The following is an 18229-nucleotide window of genomic DNA, read 5'->3' on the forward strand; positions in this document are numbered from 1 at the left end:
TGCCTGGATGCTTCCTGCTCCACCTCACCTACAAGGTGTTCTGGTTTCTGGTAGAAATTTAGCAATTACAAATAACTCTTATTAAATGCATTATTTCATGAATAATAAAGAAACTCCATTTATTTCTCTGCTCTTCTGGAATTCAAACACATTCCATACAGGCACTTATTTCTTGGTCCGTTATCTCCCTTAACTGCATTTCTCACATTCCTTCTCCTTCTCCACTTAACAAGATTTATTTTCCTAACAGCATGATTTTCTAAAACAGCAGCCCTGACTGTTAATCAACACAGAATACTTTTGCTTACTTGGCAGCAGCAGAGAAAAACCTCCATTTTTCTCTTCGGCAATGTTGAAACTCCACCCTCCTTCCCCACTGACGTGCCAAATACATCACTACAGTATTTAACCCATTCCTCTCCTTAATATCTTCTTCCAGACCTCTGTTCTCTACGTTTTTGGGTCCTTTTGAATTTAGGGTTAACCCAGCGAGCGTCTGATTCTCCCTCGCTAGATCCTGAACTCATAGCCCCATCCTGTGGCTGGCCTCCCACCTGTTCTACTACCTGTAACCCCGGGCCCCCCACTAATTCATAAACACTATCTGAATCAGAGTCCTCAGTATCTTCATCATCCTCCAACTGACCAGGAGTATGTACAACACAAGGGGTTCAAGGCCACTGGAGTAGGCGGCAGGACAGGCCCTGCCAAGAAAGAAGGGTTGGAGTTGTCTCTGGAGATTCCCAGATGTTCAGGTCCTGGTTGTCCCAAAGGTGCTTTTTCAAGAGGCAGCTGGACTTTCGGATTTATTTATTTTTTGAAGATGTTTCGCTCCTCATCCATTCTGGATGGGAAGGGGAGAAGACTGCTGGTGGGGTCCGAGAGACCATCAAAAACCCTTTCTCGACAGAGGGACAGCACATCCTCAATCACAGACAAACCTCCAGGTGGCCTCAAGGGCCCTCTAAAGCAGCAGTCCCCAAACTGTGGCCCACGGGCCACATGCGGCCTGCTGGGGCCATTTATCCAGCCCACGGGTGAGTGACACAACACAGTGTTCCATCTAATTTTGACAAAATTGAACGGGTCCAAAGATGGGCTACAAGAATGGTGGAAGGTCTTAAGCATAAAACGTATCAGGAAAGACTTCATGAACTTAATCTGTATAGTCTGGAGGACAGAAGGAAAAGGGGGGACATGATCCAAACATTTAAATATAGTCCTCCAGACTATACAGATTGAGTTCATTAAGTCTTTCCTGATACGTTTTATGCTTAAGACCTTCCACCATTCTTGTAGCCCGTCTTTGGACCCGTTCAATTTTGTCAATATCTTTTTGTAGGTGAGGTCTCCAGAACTGAACACAGTATTCCAAATGTGGTGTCACCAGCGTGCTATATAGCAGGATCATAATCTCCCTCTTCCTGCTTGTTATACCTCTAGCTATGCAGCCACACATCCTATTTGCTTTTCCTACCGCCCGACCACACTGCTCACCCAAAGCACCTAAAGGTAGGACAAGAAGCAACAGGTGGCAACTAATCCAACAGAGATCCTATCTAGACGTTCCTGACATGAAGAATAATCAATCAATGGAATGGCTTCCAGAGGTTGTGGCTACTCAGTCACTGGAGACTTTTTAAACAAAGATTCATGAGCCATTTGTCTGGAAGGGTAGAAGGTCTCCTGCTTGAGCAGGGGTAGGGGTGAGAGGTGTACCAGAAGAACCCCTCAAGACCCCTTCCAAGTCTGTAATCCACAAGGGTTTGTTCTGGGTCCTATACTTTTAATATGTTTGTGAGTGACATAGGGGAAGGTTTGGTAGGGAAGGTTTGCCTATTTGCCGATGACTCTAAAGTGTGCAATAGGGTTGATATTCCTGGAGGTGTCTGTAATATGATAAATGATTTAGCTTTACTAGATAAATGGTCAAAGCAATGTAAACTGCAGTTTAATGTTTCCAAATTTAAAATAATGCACTTGGGGAAAAGGAATCCTCAATCTGAGTATTGTATTGGCAGTTCTGTGTTAGCAAAAACTTCAGAAGAGAAGGATTTAGGGGTAGTGATTTCTGACAGTCTCAAAATGGGTGAGCAGTGTGGTCAGGCAGTAGGAAAAGCAAGTAGGATGCTTGGCTGCATAGCTAGAGGTATAACAAGCAGGAAGAGGGAGATTGTGATCCTGCTATATAGAGCGCTGGTGAGACCACATTTGGAATACTGTGTTCAGTTCTAGAGACCTCTCCTACAAAAAGATATTGACAAAATTGAACAGGTCCAAAGACGGGCTACAAGAATGGTGGATGGTCTTAAGCATAAAACGTATCGGGTAAGACTTAATGAACTCAATCTGTATAGTCTGGAGGACAGAAGGAAAAGGGGGGACATGATCGAAACATTTAAATATGTTAAAGGGTTAAATAAGGTTCAGTAGGGAAGTGTTTTTAATAGGAAAGTGAACCCAAGAACAAGGGGACACAATCTAAAGTTAGTTGGGGGAAAGATCAAAAGCAACATGAGAAAATATTATTTCACTGAAAGAGTAGTAGATCCTTGGAACAAACTTCCAGCAGACGTGGTTGGTAAATCCACAGGAACTGAATTTAAACATGCCTGGGATAAACATAGATCCATCCTAAGATAAAAATACAGGAAATAGTATAAGGGCAGACTAGATGGATCATGAGGTCTTTTTCTGCCGTCAGTCTTCTATGTTTCTATCCTGACCTGGGATGCTCTACACTGAGAGGGATCGAAGCCCACCTGCCCACTCCAGAAATGCACCTGCATTTTTCATCCCTCTGGAACGCAGAGAACAACTCACTTTGAGCAGGAGATGATATTTCAGGACTCTCTGCATCGGCACCACCAGCAGGTCCTGGAGCTTGAACTTCCCCTCCTGGACCTTCAGGGTACATTCCTTGAAAAGAGAGTAACAAAAGAGAGACCTGAAGCCCACCTTTGTCTCTCCCACCCATCCCCAAACTACATTCTCCAACAGTCGCCTTGACCAGAGGTGTCAAACTCAAGGCCTGGGGGCTAAATCTGGGAAAAACCCAAGGAGGATAGGGAAAAAAATAGAATCAGGTGAATAAAGAAGGACTTTTAAAGGATTTAAAGTATCTTTGGATTTCCAACATTTCATTAAATACCATATTTTTCGGTATATAAGACGCACCCTTTTCCTCCCTAATAGAGGTTGCTAATTTGGGTGCATTTTATACTCTGAAGGTAGCTTTTTTTCCCCAGCCCTAACTAGCTGCTAACGATCTTCCCAGCTCTTACCTTGCAAGCTGCGTCATTGTTTCTCTCTGCAAAGAATGTTTTCCAAGCCCTAAGTCTTTGCAGGGTTTTTTTTTCATTGCTCTAACTTGCTGTGAATACATTTCTTTCCAGCCCTAACCAGGTGCTAACGATGTTCCCAACTCTTACCAGCTTGCAAGCTCTTTCACTGTTACTCTCTGCAAAGAATATTTTCCAAGCCTTAAGTCTTTCCAGGGTTTTTTCATTGTTTTAACTTGCTCTGAATACGTTTCTTTCCAGCCCTAATCAAGTGCTAACAAAGTTCCTAGCTTTTACCAGCTTGTAAGCTCTTTTATTATTACTCTCTGCAAATAGTGTTTTCCAAACCCTGTCTTTGTAGGGGGTTTTTTCATTGCTTTACTTGCTCTGAATGTTTCTTTCCAGGTGCTAATGATGTTCTCAGCTCTCACTGGCTTGGAAGCTCTTTCATTGTTACTTTCTCCAAATAAAGTTTTTTTTAAAGCCCTAACCAGGGGATAAAATAATGTGCTGAAGCTGACCAGACTAAGGATGCTAGCTAGATGAATATCTGATAAGCAGATTGTTTTCCCTATTTTCCTCCCCAAAAACTAAGGTGTGTTTTATACTCCGAAAAATACGGTAATTTTTATATTGCCTATTAAAAAACCCTAAAAATTGCTCTTCAGTTCTAGGCAGAATTCAGATATGAGGAACAACAGATGGTTCACTTTGAATCGCAAAATGAAATTAAAACTGTGATAAATTCTCTCCATGCGGTTAGATGTCTGTTCCAATTTAAGAAGTCCTAATGAACTAAACCATTAAGGCTTCCTGTAGAAAGAAGCCCAAATGTAGGACTTGGCACAAATCCAGGTATCCAAACTGCAATCTTTCAAATGCAATTCAATTCTGGGCCAGATTCACCTGGGACCAGCACAAAAGGGTCTCTGGGCCAAGTCCAGCTGCTGTCTGTCCTTGATTTGCGGTTTTCGGTCACAATTCAAAGTGTTGGTTATGACCTTTAAAGCCCTACATGGCATTGGACCAGAGTGCCTCTGGAACCACCTGCTACCGCACGAATCCCAGCGACTGATAAGGTCCCACAGAGTTGGCCTTCTCCGGCTGCCGTTGACTAAACAATGTCGTTTGGCGGGCCCAAGATGAAGAGCCTTCTCTGTGGCGGCCCCGGCCCTCTGGAATCAACTCCCCCCCCCGGAGATTAGAACTGCCCCCACCCTCCTTGTCTTTCGTAAATTACTCAAGACCCACCTATATTGCCAGGCATGGGGGAACTGAGACACCATCCCCAGGCTTTTATATTTTATGTTTGGTATGTATCTGTTGTTTGGTTTTAAATGATAGGGTTTTATATTTATTTATTTATTTATTTATTTATTTATTAATCAGATTTGTATGCCGCCCCTCTCCATGGACTTGGGGCGGCTAACAGCAATAATAATACAATGTAAACAAATCTAATATTTAAGTTAATTTAAAAAAAGAACCTCAATTTAAGAAACTAATCATACATACTGACATACCATGCATAAATTTTATAAGCCTAGGGGGAAGGGAAAATCTCGATTCCCCCATGCCTGACGACAGAGGTGGGTTTTAAGGAGCTTACGAAAGGCAAGGAGGGTGGGGGCAATCCTAATCTCCGGGGGCAGCTGGTTCCAGAGGGTTGGGGCCGCCACAGAGAAGACTCTTCCCCTGGGTCCCGCCAGACGACATTGTTTAGTCGACGGAACCTGGAGAAGACCAACTCTGTGGGACCTAACCGGCCGCTGGGATTCGTGCGGCAGAAGGCGGTCTCGCAGATATTCTTGTCCGGTGCCATGGAGGGCTTTATAGGTCATAACCAACACTTTGAATTGTGACCAGAAACTGATCGGCAACCAATGCAGACTGTGGAGTGTTGGTGTAACATGGGCATATCTGGAGAAGCCCATGATTGCTCTCACAGCTGCACCAAAAGTGATTTTTTTTTCCCTGGCCAATGATAAAGCCAAAAAGGTGGGCTCATTTTCACAATTTTAAGATTTGACCTGCACGTGAGATAATAATAATAATTAATAATAATAATAATAATAATAATAATAATAATAATAATTTATTAGATTTGTATGCCGCCCCTCTCCGAAGACTCGGGGTGACTCACAACAAACGATAAAACAATATATACAGGCACAAATCTAATATTAAGAAAAAACTAAAAACCCTATCATAAATTAAATTAACTGGAGATAAATTAACTGGAAGGCTGAAGTGGAAATTTGTCAAAGACAGAAGACCATTTTCAAGCCTGAAGACCAACGAGCGAGTGAGGACGGATGCCCCAGCCTGGTCTGCCCCACAGATGGCCCCTGTGGGCCTGCGGAGATGGGTCAGCTTTGGCGCTTCTACTTCCTATATCTGAGCAGCATCGTAATGGGTATAAAAAGAGCACGCGCTTTCCATTGACGGATGAAGAGATCTGACATGCTGCGTGATAATTATGCTCTAATTATCCACTTTGAATTCCTTGCGTGCAAATTGGCTCGCGGAGGTGATTACAGCAGCATCCACTCGGGCTGTTTTCAAGGAGCAGCCGAGCATCAATTATGACATAAAACAAAAAGTTATGCCTTCGAGTAAGAAAAAGTGGAATGGCACTGGAATGGAATTAATTAAGGCAAGCTGCTTCAGAAGCTTTAATTACTTGGAGATCTAGCAGGGCAAATCTTAATAAAATTTCGAAAGAGCCTGAGCTGCAGAGGTGTTGACCTAACGGGAGCCTTGAAGACCCAAGACCACCAGCTGGCAAGGGCTAAGCCAGCTTCTTCTGTTTTGCTGGAGAACACCCTCCGGCCCTGGGAGAGGGGGGCATGCAAAGACTTGGCCCCGACTCTCCTTTGGGGTTTGCGGATTCAAAAAATTTATTGGGGGGAGACAGAGACTTGAGAACCCCCCCCCCTTTTCTCTACAAGTTGGAGAGAAGACAGAAGGCTACTGGGGGGAGAGGCTGCTGGCCAAGGAATCCAGGATCAAAAATGGCATCGGCCAGGGTTATAATTTATTATTTTATTTTATTTTATTTTATTTTATTTTATTTATTTTATTTATTAGATTTGTATGCCGCCCCTCTCCGTAGACTCTGGGCGGCTAACAACAATAATAAAACAGCATATGACAAATCTAATACTAAAATAACTAAGAAACCCTTATTAAAAACCAAACATACACACAAACATACCATGCATAACTTACTTACTTACTTACTTACTTACTTACTTACTTACTTACTTACTTACTTACTTACTTACTTACTTACTTACTTACTTACTTACTTACTTACTTATTAGATTTGTATATCGCCCCTCTCTGCAGACTCGGGGCATCTCACAACAATAATAAAACAATGAGAACAAATCTAATATTTAAAAATCTAAGAACCCATTATTTAAAAGAACATTACAACACAAGCATACCATACATAAATCTATATAGGCCTGGGGGAGATGTCTCAATTCCCCCATGTCTGACGGCAGAGATGGGTTTTAAGGAGTTTGCGAAAGACAAGGAGGGTGGGGGGCGATTTAAATTTGGGAGCACTGGCTGATATAGATGGATTTCATTTCTGGGCACGGCAATGAGAAAACTTCCATATGTATATATGGAGATACAGTACAGTGGTACCTTAATTGGTTCCAGGAGGAGGTTCGTAAGGTGAAAAGTTCGTAAGATGAAACAATATTTTCCATAGGAATCAATGTAAAAGCAAATAATGGGTGCAAATCCTTCAGGAAAATCCCAAACTTTAGAAGGGAGGCGAACAGAGGGCAGGGAGGAGCAGCTAAAGGGGGCGGGTGGAAGAAGCAAGGCTAGGCTAAAGGGTGAGTGGGAAGGAAGAAAGGCAAGGGGGGCACCCCTCCCTTTTCTTTCTTCAAAAGACACTGTTTCAGTGCCTTTGCAAGCAGGTTGTTCTCTGCAAAAATTTTCCTCCCCCAAGCTGCCCCTCCCTCCTCCCTTTTCTTTCTTAAAAAGACACCCTTTCAGTTCCTTTGCAAGCACCTTGTTCTCTGCAAAATTTTTCCTCCCCCAAGCTGCCCCCCCTCCTCCCATTTCTTTCTTAAAAAGACACCCTTTCAGTTCCTTTGCAAGCACGTTGTTCTCTGCAAAAATTTTCCTCCCACAAGCTGCCCCTCCCTCCTCCCTTTTCTTTCTTCAAAAGACACCCTTTCAGTGCCTTTGCGAGCAGGTTGTTCTCTGCAAAATTTTTCCTCCCCCAAACTGCCCCTCCCTCCTCCCTTTTCTTTCTTAAAAAGACACCCTTTCAGTTCCTTTGCAAGCACGTTGTTCTCTGCAAAAATTTTCCTCCCCCAAGCTGCCCCTCCCTCCTCCCTTTTCTTTCTTAAAAAGACACCCTTTCAGTTCCTTTGCAAGCACGTTGTTCTCTGCAAAATGTTTCCTCCCCCAAGCCGCCCCTCCCTTTTCTTTCTTCAAAAAAGGGGGGGGAAAGAAACCCCTTCATCTCAGCAGCAGCTGCTTGGGTTCGTAAGGTGAAAATAGTTCGGACGAAGAGGCAAAAAAATCTTAAACACCGGGTTCGTATCTTGAAAAGTTTGTTAGAAGAGGCGTTCGCAAGATGAGGTACCACTGTATAAGAAACGAAGAACAATACTCTTGATTACCTCAACTTTTTGCCGTACGTCCTCTCGGTTGGCCATGAGATGATTCAGGGTCGTCTGTGCAGGCTCCATCCGGCTGCAGTACTCGCCGTAGATCAAAAGCCTGCAAAGAAACAGAGTGAAAATGGCTGTGCCTCCTCTTCCTCACTACAAAGACCTGGGAATCAGCCTTCCCAGCTCAGCTCTTCTCAATTCCCTCCTTACCTTTCCTTGAACTCAAGAAAAACTTTGGCCAAGGTGCTTCCACCAGCCATCATGGAGACATCGATGGATCTGAGAAAGTTGAAGTGCACTTTAATAAGGTCCTGAAACAAAGAAAACATATTGGGAAATTGTTGGTAATGACCTTTAAAGCCCTACTTGGCATTGGACCAGAATACATCCGGAACCGCCTTCTACCGCACGAATCCCAGCGGCCGGTAAGGTCCCACAGAGTTGGCCTTCTCCGGGTCCCATCGACCAAACAATGTCGTTTGGCGGGCCCCAGGGGAAGAGCCTTCTCTGTGGCGGCCCCGGCCCACTGGAATCAACTCCCCCCGGAGATTAGAATGGCCCCCACCCTCTTTGTCTTTCGCAAATTACTCAAGACCCACCTTTATCGCCAGGCATGGGGGAACTGAGACATCCTCCCCCAGGCTTTTATTTTTTATGTTTGGTATGTATGTGTTGTATGGTTTTAAATTATTGGGGTTTTAGATATGTTTTATTTTAATATTAGATTTGTCTCACTGTTATATTGTTTTTGTATTACTGTTGTGAGCCGCCCCGAGTCTTCGGAGAGGGGCGGCATACAAATCTAATAAATAATAATAATAAAGTTGGGAACGTGTTTTAAATCTGAACCCTTGCATACTTAAAAAAGAAAGTACAGCCTTCTCTGTGGCGGCCCCGACCCTCTGGAACCAGCTCCCCCCCCTCCGAAGATTAGAATTGCCCCCACCCTCCTTGCCTTTCGTAAACTCCTTAAAACCCACCTCTGCCATCAGGCATGGGGGAATTGAGACCAATCTCCCGGGCCTATACAGTTTATGCATGGTATGTTTGTGTGTATGTTTTGCTTTTTAATAAGGGGGTTTTAGTGACTTTTAACTATTAGATTTGTTATACATTGTTTTATTGTTGTGAGCTGCTCCGAGTCTGCGGAGAGGGGTGGCATACAAATCTAATTATTAATAATAATAATAATAATAATAATAATAATAATAATAATAATTATTATTATTATTATTATTATTATTATTATTATTATTATTATTATTATTATTCAAGAAAGTGAGTTGCTGGGGGAAGCATCCAGCATGTGGCTGGTTCTCAGGGCTTGCTGTAAACCAGAAGCTATTGGCCTGCAGAGCCTCAGGTCCAGATAATAAAGCCAAGAAGAACCACAGAAACATTACCTCCAAGTTGATGAATATGGCTCCCATGTCTTGCGGAGTCAATATCAGCCTTAATGGGTTCATGTAGTTCTGCAAAATCAAAGTAGAAAATGATAAGGTAGCTGCAGCCTTCTGCTTACAACATCCCTCTCTACGTGCAAATGTCGGACGTTTCTAAGGTAATTCCACTCCAGAGTTCACAGTTTAACAGAGTTGGAAGGGACCCTGTAGGTCATCTAGACCAACCCCGCTTCCCCAACCAGGAAACCCTACATCCTTTCTGACAGGTGGCAATCCAGATCTCTTCTTGAAAACCTCCAGTGACAAAATTCTCACAACTTCTGAAGGTAACTTCTGTTCCATTGGTTGATCGCTCTCACTGTCAGAAAATTTCTCCTTATTTCCAGGTTGAAACTCTCCTTGTTCATTCAACTAAACCAGTGTTTCCCAACCTTTTTTGAGCCGCGGCACATTATTCATATTTTCAAAATCCTGGGGAACATTGAAAGGGTGGGGTGGGGGGTGGGGGGTGGGCTAAAGAAAAGTTTGGACAAAAAAACCCTCTCTCTTCCTCCCTTTCACTCTACTTCTCCCTCTTTCTCTCTTTTCCTTCCCTTCTTTCTCTCTCTCCATCCCTCTTTCTTTCTTCCTCTCTTTTTTGCTCTTTCTCTCTCCCTCCTTCCCTTCCTGTCTTTCTCTCTCTCTTGCTATCTCTTTCTTGCTTTTTTCTCTCTTTCTTGCTCTCTCTCTCTCTCTTTCACTGTCTCTTGCTATATGTCTCTTTCTTTGCCTCTCTTGCTATCTCTCTGTCTCTCTTGCTATGTCTCTCTTTCTTTCTTTCTCTCTCTCTGCCTCTCTTGCTATGTCTCTCTTTCTCTCTTGCTATGTCTCTCTTTCTTTCTCTTTCTCTCTCTGCCTCTCTTGCTATGTCTCTCTTTCTTTCTCTCTCTCTCTGCCTCTCTTGCTATGTCTCTCTTTCTTTCTCTCTCTCTCTGCCTCTCTTGCTATGTCTCTCTTTCTCTGCCTCTCTTGCTGCCTCTCTTTCTCTGTCTGTCTCTTTCTCTGCCTCTCTTGCTGCCTCTCTCTCTGCCTCTCTTATATGTCTCTCTTTCTTTCTCTCTCTCTCTCTCAGCTGACTGCAAGCGGGAGCCCTGACGGCAGCTGGACGTGCTGTTGGACGCCCTATATGCCAAGCCCGCAGCGCCAGCAGTACGGCGTCCAGCAGCACGTCCAATCGCCACCGTCAGGGCTCCCACTTGCAGTCAGCTGAGAGAGAGAGAGAGAGAGCTCCCGCCGCCTGGAGCTCCCTCTCGCCGCCGCCATCTCCCCGCGACTGCCTGCGGCCGCTGCAGCCACCCCCTCCCGCTCCCCCCGCCAGTGCCCTCCCGCCGGGCCCCAAAGGACACTTGCCGCCGACGCCAGGGCCCGGCGGGAGGGCACTGGCGGGGGGACCGGGGGGGTGCGGCTGCAGCTGGGAAAGGCGCAGGGAGGGAAGCTGCCTGCCCGCCTGCCTCGGGGAGCCGCGCTTGCAGCCGCAAACCAAAAGGGCAACCCCCGGGCGCTCCCCAGCCCCGGCCCGCCTCTGCGCCCCCCGCCCGGCCCGCGCTCTCTCCTGTCCTCTCCTGCCCGATGTCGTGGTTTCCGGCGCTCTCCTGCTGGGCCCCAAAGAAGGAAGGCGGGAAAAAGGCGCAAAGAACGAAGCTCTCCTTCTTCTTCCTGCCTTCCTTCTTTGGGGCTCAGCAGGAGAGCGCCGGAAACCGCGGCATCGGGCAGGAGCCGGGGGACAGCTGCGAGCGGGCGCTCCAGGTCGGCACCGGCAGCGCCCCGCCCAGCTGGAGCTTCCGTAGCTCTGCGGCACACCTGGCAGTGTCTCGCGGCACACTACTGTGCCGCGGCACACCGGTTGGGAAACGCTGAACTAAACAATGTCGTCTGGCGGGACCCAGGGGAAGAGCCTGCTCTGTGGCAGCCCCGACCCTCTGGAACCAGCTCCCCCCCGAGATCAGAATTGCCCCCACCCTCCTCGCCTTTCGTAAGCTCCTTAAAACCCACCTCTGCCGTCAGGCTTGGGGGAACTGAATTACCCTTTCCCCCTAGGCCTATACAATTTATGCATGGTATCTTTGTGTGTATGTTTGGTTTTAAATAAGGGTTTTTAAATTATTTTAAACATCAGATTTGTTATATGCTGTTTACTACCGTTGTTAGCCGTCCTGAGTCTACAGAGAGGGGCGGCATACAAATCTAATAAGTAAGTAAGTAAGTAAGTAAGCAAGCAAGCAAGCAAGCAAGCAAGCAAGCAAGGAAGGAAGGAAGGAAGGAAGGAAGGAAGGAAGGAAGGAAGGAAGGAAGGAAGGAAGGAAGGAAGGAAGGAAGGAAGGAAGGAAGGAAATAAATAAATAAAATAAAATAAAATAAAATAAAATAAAATAAATAAAAATAAAATAAATTCTATCTATTGTTCCTTGCCCAGCTTTCAGATGCCTTATAAACCAGCTTGATCCCCTCCTCTTTCTGGCAGCCCCTCAAATATTGTGACTGCTTTCAATATCTCCCCTGGTCCTTCTCTTCTCTAGACTAGCCATCACTGAGTTCATCATATGTTTTAGCCTCCAGTCCCCTAATCATCCTGGTTGCCCTTCTCTGCACTCTTTCTAGAGTCTCAACATCTTTTTTATAGTATGGTGACCAAGGTGCGGTATTCTAGGTGTGGTCTTACTAAGGCTTTATCGAGTGGTATTAGCACCTCCTTTGATCTTGATTGTATCCCTCTGTTAATGCAAGTTAGAACTGCATTGGCTTTTTTGGCTACCGCCGCAGCACCACTGGTTGTCCACTAAGACTCCAAGATCCCTCTCCCAGTTTGTTGTGATTGGCTCTGGCCCAGCTCCTGCCCCAAGGAATGTGGAGGTGGAGGTGGGGGAAACAACCACATGCCACAGGCCTGTTTTGCTCCCGATGGAATCTGCCAACGAAGGCTCCTCTGACGAAGGAAGCGTGAGTAGCAGGGAAGGGGGGAGTTTGGCAGACAGCCCAGGAGATCAATCATCCTTATCATCCCTGGATTCTGAACAAGAACTTATGACAGATCCACGCATGCATAGAGTGATGCATAGGAGAGAACAACTGAAGGATTATTACAGGAGATAAGTGAGGCCACCTGTGGTTGGGTGGGGCTGCTGTAATTAGTGCTACAGATAAAAAGAACAGCGTGCTGGTTTAGCCTTGTGGAAGTTTATCTGATTCATAGTTTCGTCAAGATTGTAGTTTTGCTGTTTCCCTGTTCAAGACTGTGTATGGACTTTCTGGACTTTGGAATTTGGACTCAATTTCCCAGTTACTGGGTGAGAAATTGGATTGCATTTCACCTGTGCCTTGTGTGTACCAGAAAATCCCTTTGACATTTAAAAAGGGAGTTTTTCCTGCTTTTCTGTTGATAAAGACTTTTGGTTTTCCTTCTATCGTGTGGTGTGTGTCTTTCTGGACTAATTACCCTGTAATTCCGGGCAGTTGGGACACGCCGGCAGAACACAGTTACTGCTATTTAAGCCTGGTTTCACCTGGTCTCTATAGGTATTTTTGGTTTTTCTGGTCTAAGTGTAAAAGACTTATACTTAGGCAAGAAACACCTGGGAGCATGCTGGAGCCTTCCTTCCTGAGAAAGCCCCCCACTCACCTTCTCGATCTCCTCCAGCGTCTTGTAGTACTTGGCTTCCGTTTCTTGGATTTCTACCAAGCAGCAGTTCCTCTTGTCATCTTCTGTCATGCCCATTTTCTATAGGAAGCAGCACAAAACAATTGGAGCCCCAAAGCCCAGGACAGAATGGGTGAGCATTCAGGTCAAGGATGCCCAACTCAGAGCTGGCTCTGGCCATGGTGGGCAGGGACTGTTCCCACCCCGCCTGAAAAGGTGACCCTGGGATGGAGAGGAAGAACCTCCCCAGGGGCTTCCACTAGTCCCCATTGGCATCACTGGATTCAATTCAATTCAATTTACAGTAGTACCTCTAGATACGAGTTTAATTCGTTCCAGAACGGAGCTTGTATCTCGAACAACTCGTATCTGGAACAAATGGCTTTAGACTTTGTTTTTCCCCTCCGAGATAACCAGAAGCAAGGATTCTTGCGCCACCTAGTGGAAGCTCGGCTCGTATCCCGAATTTGAGCTCGGGTGTCGAACAGAAATTTCGCTCCCGTCGTGGCTCGTAACTTGGAATACTCGCATGTGGAGCAGCTCGTATCTAGAGGTACTACTGTATTAGATTTGTATGCCTCCCTTCTCCGAAAACAGACATGGGGGCCAGATATTGAGTTGAAGGATCCTCCTGAACCTTGGGCTCCACCTTCTAAAGCAGCAAGGCAGCTGTAGCAAGGCAGGGAAGATCTGGACACATGAGTCTCCAGTAAGTTCACAGAGGTCCATCAGAAGACCAGGGGAAGGGAAGGGCCTCAGCCAAATTACTTTCTACTGACAGATGGAGGGATGCCCCAAGAGGTAAAGAGCTGGACAGCATGAGGCCAGGTTGGAGAAGGGCTCCCCTGCAACTCAGGCAAGGTCTGAGTCTGAGAGAACCCTGCTTGGGTCTTTCATGGCGGGGAAGATGCCGATTGAGAAGGCCAGCCTGTATTGTCCTTCCTTGGAAAAGGGTCAGCTGTGGCTTCTCAGCAAGGACCATCTGCCTGGGGTTGAAGCCACCTGAGTTGAGGGTGGCTGTCATGAAATGATGAAGAGGACGAGAAAGATCAGCCGAGATCCAAACTCATCCTCAGCTGTTGGGAGGGGGGGGCGGAATCAGGTGTTTGTTTATCCAGCAGAGAGCAAGCTGGGCCTTCAGCACCTACGACCAGAAGGGCCATTTCCACCCCACCCCCTGTGTTATTTCTCAAACAGATTTTTCCAGGCCAGCTGTGCAAAGATAAGGAGGGACCTTGGCGAGATCTTGGTGGGTTTATCAATGAACAAAGCTAGGCTCCAAAATACAGTGATACCTCGTCTTACAAACGCCTCGTCTTACAAACTGTTCGAGATACAAACCCGGGATTTAAGATATTTTTGCCTCTTCTTACAAACTATTTTCACCTTACAAACCCAAGCCGCCACCACTGGGATGCCCAGCCTCCGGACTTCTGTTGCCAGCGAAGCACCCGTTTTTGCGCTGCTGGGATTCCCCTGAGGCTCCCCTCCATGGGAAACCGCACCTCGGGACTTCCATGTTTTTGTGATGCTGCAGAGGAATCCCAGCAGCGCAAAAACGGGCACTTCGCTGGCAACGGAAGTCCAGAGGTGGGGGTTTCCCAGCGAGGGAAGCCTCAGTGAAATCGCAGCATTGCAAAAACACAGAGGTCCAGAGGTGGGGTTTCAAGGACTTCGGTGTTTTTGCGATGCTGCTATTTCACTGAGGCTCTCTTTACTGGGAAACCCCCACCTCCAGACTTCCGTTGCCAGCGAAGGGCTTGTTTTTGCAATGCTGGGATTCCCCTGCTGGGATTCCCCTGCAGCATCGCAAAAACACAGAAGTCCGGAGGTGGGGTTTCCTATGGAGGGGAGCCTCAGGGGAATCCCAGCAGCGCAAAAAACGGGCGCTTCGGCTGGCAAAAGGGGTGAATTTTGGCCTTGCACGCATTAATCGCTTTTCCATTGATTCCTATGGGAAACATTGTTTCGTCTTACAAACTTTTCACCTTGAGAACCTCGTCCCGGAACCAATGAAGTTTGTAAGACAAGTTATCACTGTACTTAATAGAGGTCTTCTGCTGCTTGCTTTCTCTCTCTGTGGATGGCATGATAATTGTGTGAAGGGTGGAGAACAGACAGACGAGGGGCCATGCAAAAGGCTGGATGCAATTTGGCATATCAGGAATGTTTGTCAGGGCAACTACCAAGAACATCTGGGAGGCAACTAGAGAAGGATTTCAAACAATCCTTCTAAGAGGGTGAAATGGGCCCAGAGACTCTTACTTGTTCAGGCAGGAGCACGCCATGCATTACGGACTCCATTCATGTTGGGCCCAGTGCCATTAAGTGGCAATTTTTCTAGCACCCAAAGACCTGGGAAAGGGAGAGGGACCCCTCCTCATTAACAGTTAGGGACTTACCTGCATATACCTGATCTGAAGCATGCATAGATAACAAGCAAAGTGAAGCATGGTTATGTTTTGACATCATAACTGCCCGTATAATTTCCCTTTTTTTTTTCCATTATTGAACGAAGTGCAAGAGGTTTTTGTGAAATGCAGGAGAATTTATCTCCTCTTGCTAAGTAAGACTCGTTCCCTACACATCTCCCAGAGATGGGGGGGGAGCACCTTCGACTCCCCCTTAAGCAAAGGAGATCTTGGGCAAACCTTTAGAAGGTGCTACACCACCGTCAGCTATACATATTTTTGTGGTTAGCTCTGGCCCAGCTCCTGCCCCAAGGACTGTGGATGTGGGGGAGACATCCACATGCTGCAGGCCGGCTTTGCGCCCCCCCCCCCACGGTGGAATCTGCTGATGAAGGCTCCTCTGACCAAGAAGACATGAGTGACAGGGAGGAGGAGAGTGTGGCAGACAACTCAGAAGGAGATCAGTTATCTAGCTCCTCCTTGGATTCGGAACAAGAGTTAATGATACAGCCACGCATGCGGAGAGCGATGCATAGGCAGCAACAACTGAGAGATTATTATCAAAGAAAATGAGGCCACCTGTGGCTGGGTGGGGCTGTGGAAATTAGTGAGGCTGCTATAAAGAGCAGCCTGTGGGTTTGGCCATTGTGGAGGATTATCTGATCCTTGTGTTTCATGACTGCTTTACTGACTTTGACCTTTTGTGTGCTGATTTTTCCCCGCTTTGAAACTAAACCAGAGCAAAGTGTGTTTCACTTTGTGAAAGAAGAAGGACTGTGAATTGCCTCACAGCTGCAAGCTAAGTATCACAGGACTGATAAGGGACTTGTACAATTTACCAGTTTGTTTGGAGACGAGTGCTCTTTGCTATACCAAAAGAGGGCTTAGGTTAAGTGAATTTTCATTATAAAGAATATTGTTTTGAATTTTCAAACATGTGTGTGTCTGACATTTGTACCTGTGAATTTTTGGGAGGATTCTACCAGAGAGCCCGACAGAACACGTATCTTGGAGGATTCTGCCCCTCAGAGGACCCCCTGCAACCCTCATTTGAATCTAAGTGAGCAATGTCGCAAAGGTACATTTTCAAGAGGTAACTGGACATGTTTTGATTTTCATCCAAGAAGCTTCTTCAGTTCGGACTGGATGGGAAGAGGAGAGGACCGCGGGTTTGAAAGAGGGGCCCAAACCTGAACAGCCCTCTCCCAAGAGAGGAGGATGGATAGGACATCATCTATCTCCAGTCTATAACACAGTCCTTTCAAGAGTTCCAAGAAGGCTACACACCCATTTGCACCACATATAAACCTCCAAGTGACTTCAAGGATCCTCTAAAACAGTGGTCCTCAACCTTTCTAATGCCGCCACCCCTTAATACGGTTCCTCGTGCTGTGGTGACCCACAACCATAAGTCTAGCGCCAATTCTCCCAACGGAGCTTGAAGCTGATTGGCAGGGAGGTCAGAGGGACACCCCCACTGTCAACGCCTGATTGGTCGGATTGTAAAAATATACTGCTCAAAGAAATAAAGGGAACACTCAAATATCACACCCTAGATCTGAATGAGTGAAATATTTTTTATTTTATTTTTATTTATTCGACTTTTATGCCGCCCTTCTCCTTAGACTCAGAGCCAGCATATTGCCCCCACAATTTGGGTCCTCATTTTACCCACCTTGAAAGGATGGAAGGCTGAGTCAATCTTGAATACTTTATTCTCCTTGAATACTTTGTTCTGTACAAAGTTGAATGTCCACAACAACAGGTGAAATTGATTGTCCATCAGTGTTGCTTCCTAACTGAACAGTTTGATGTCACAGATATTTTGATTTATCTTGGAGTTATATTGTGTTGTTTAAGTGTTCCCTTTATTTTTTTTGAGCAGTGTAGGATCCAGGGCGGCAGAATAGAAACTTTGGTAATTTAGAAGTTTATCTTTTCTCATGGTCTTAGGCGAAACGACCCCCAGGTTCAGAACCACTGTTCTAAAAGGATGCAAAGGGGACCAGCTGTCTGCAAGGAATATCAATCCTTCCATTCCCCACCATCCAGTCAGAGTTAGAAACATAGAAACATAGAAGACTGACGGCAGAAAAAGACCTCATGGTCCCTCTAGTCTGCCCTTATACTATTTTCTGTATTTTATCTTAGGATGGATCTATGTTTATCCCAGGCATGTTTAAATTCAGTTACTGTGGATTTACCAACCACGTCTGCTGGAAGTTTGTTCCAAGCATCTACTACTCTTTTAGTAAAATAATATTTTCTCATGTTGCCTTTGATCTTTCCCCCAACTAACTTCAGATTGTGTCCCCTTGTTCTTGTGTTCACTTTCCTACTAAAAACACTTCCCTCCTGGACCTTATTTAACTCTTTAACATATTTAAATGTTTCGGTCATGTCCCCCCTTTTCCTTCTGTCCTCCAGACTATACAGATTGAGTTCATTAAGTCTTTCCTGATACGTTTTATGCTTAAGACCTTCCACCATTCTTGTAGCCCGTCTTTGGACCCGTTCAATTTTGTCAATATCTTTTTGTAGGTGAGGTCTCCAGAACTGAACACAGTATTCCAAATGTGGTCTCACCAGCGCTCTATATAAGGGGATCACAATCTCCCTCTTCCTGCTTGTTATACCTCTAGCTATGCAGCCAAGCATCACTACCCCTAAATCCTTTTCTTCTGAAGTATTTGCTAACACAGAACTGCCAATACAATACTCAGATTGAGGATTCCTTTTCCCCAAGTGCATTATTTTACATTTGGAAACATTAAACTGCAGTTTCCATTGCTTTGACCATTTATCTAGTAAAGCT

The 18229-nt window shown here is 45.7% G+C and overlaps 1 protein-coding gene across 1 annotated transcript in view; it reads right to left on the minus strand.

The window, feature by feature from the left end:
- The window catches only part of VAV2 (vav guanine nucleotide exchange factor 2), a 109879-nt gene that overhangs the window by 25395 nt on the left and 66255 nt on the right, over positions 1-18229 (minus strand). Inside the window, 5 exon segments of the mRNA XM_070758951.1 lie at positions 2824-2919; positions 7937-8036; positions 8138-8238; positions 9331-9399; positions 12986-13084. Coding sequence (XP_070615052.1) covers positions 2824-2919; positions 7937-8036; positions 8138-8238; positions 9331-9399; positions 12986-13084 — 465 coding nt within the window.

Source organism: Erythrolamprus reginae, chromosome 8 (assembly GCF_031021105.1).
Source record: "Erythrolamprus reginae isolate rEryReg1 chromosome 8, rEryReg1.hap1, whole genome shotgun sequence".
Lineage (NCBI taxonomy): Eukaryota > Metazoa > Chordata > Lepidosauria > Squamata > Dipsadidae > Erythrolamprus > Erythrolamprus reginae.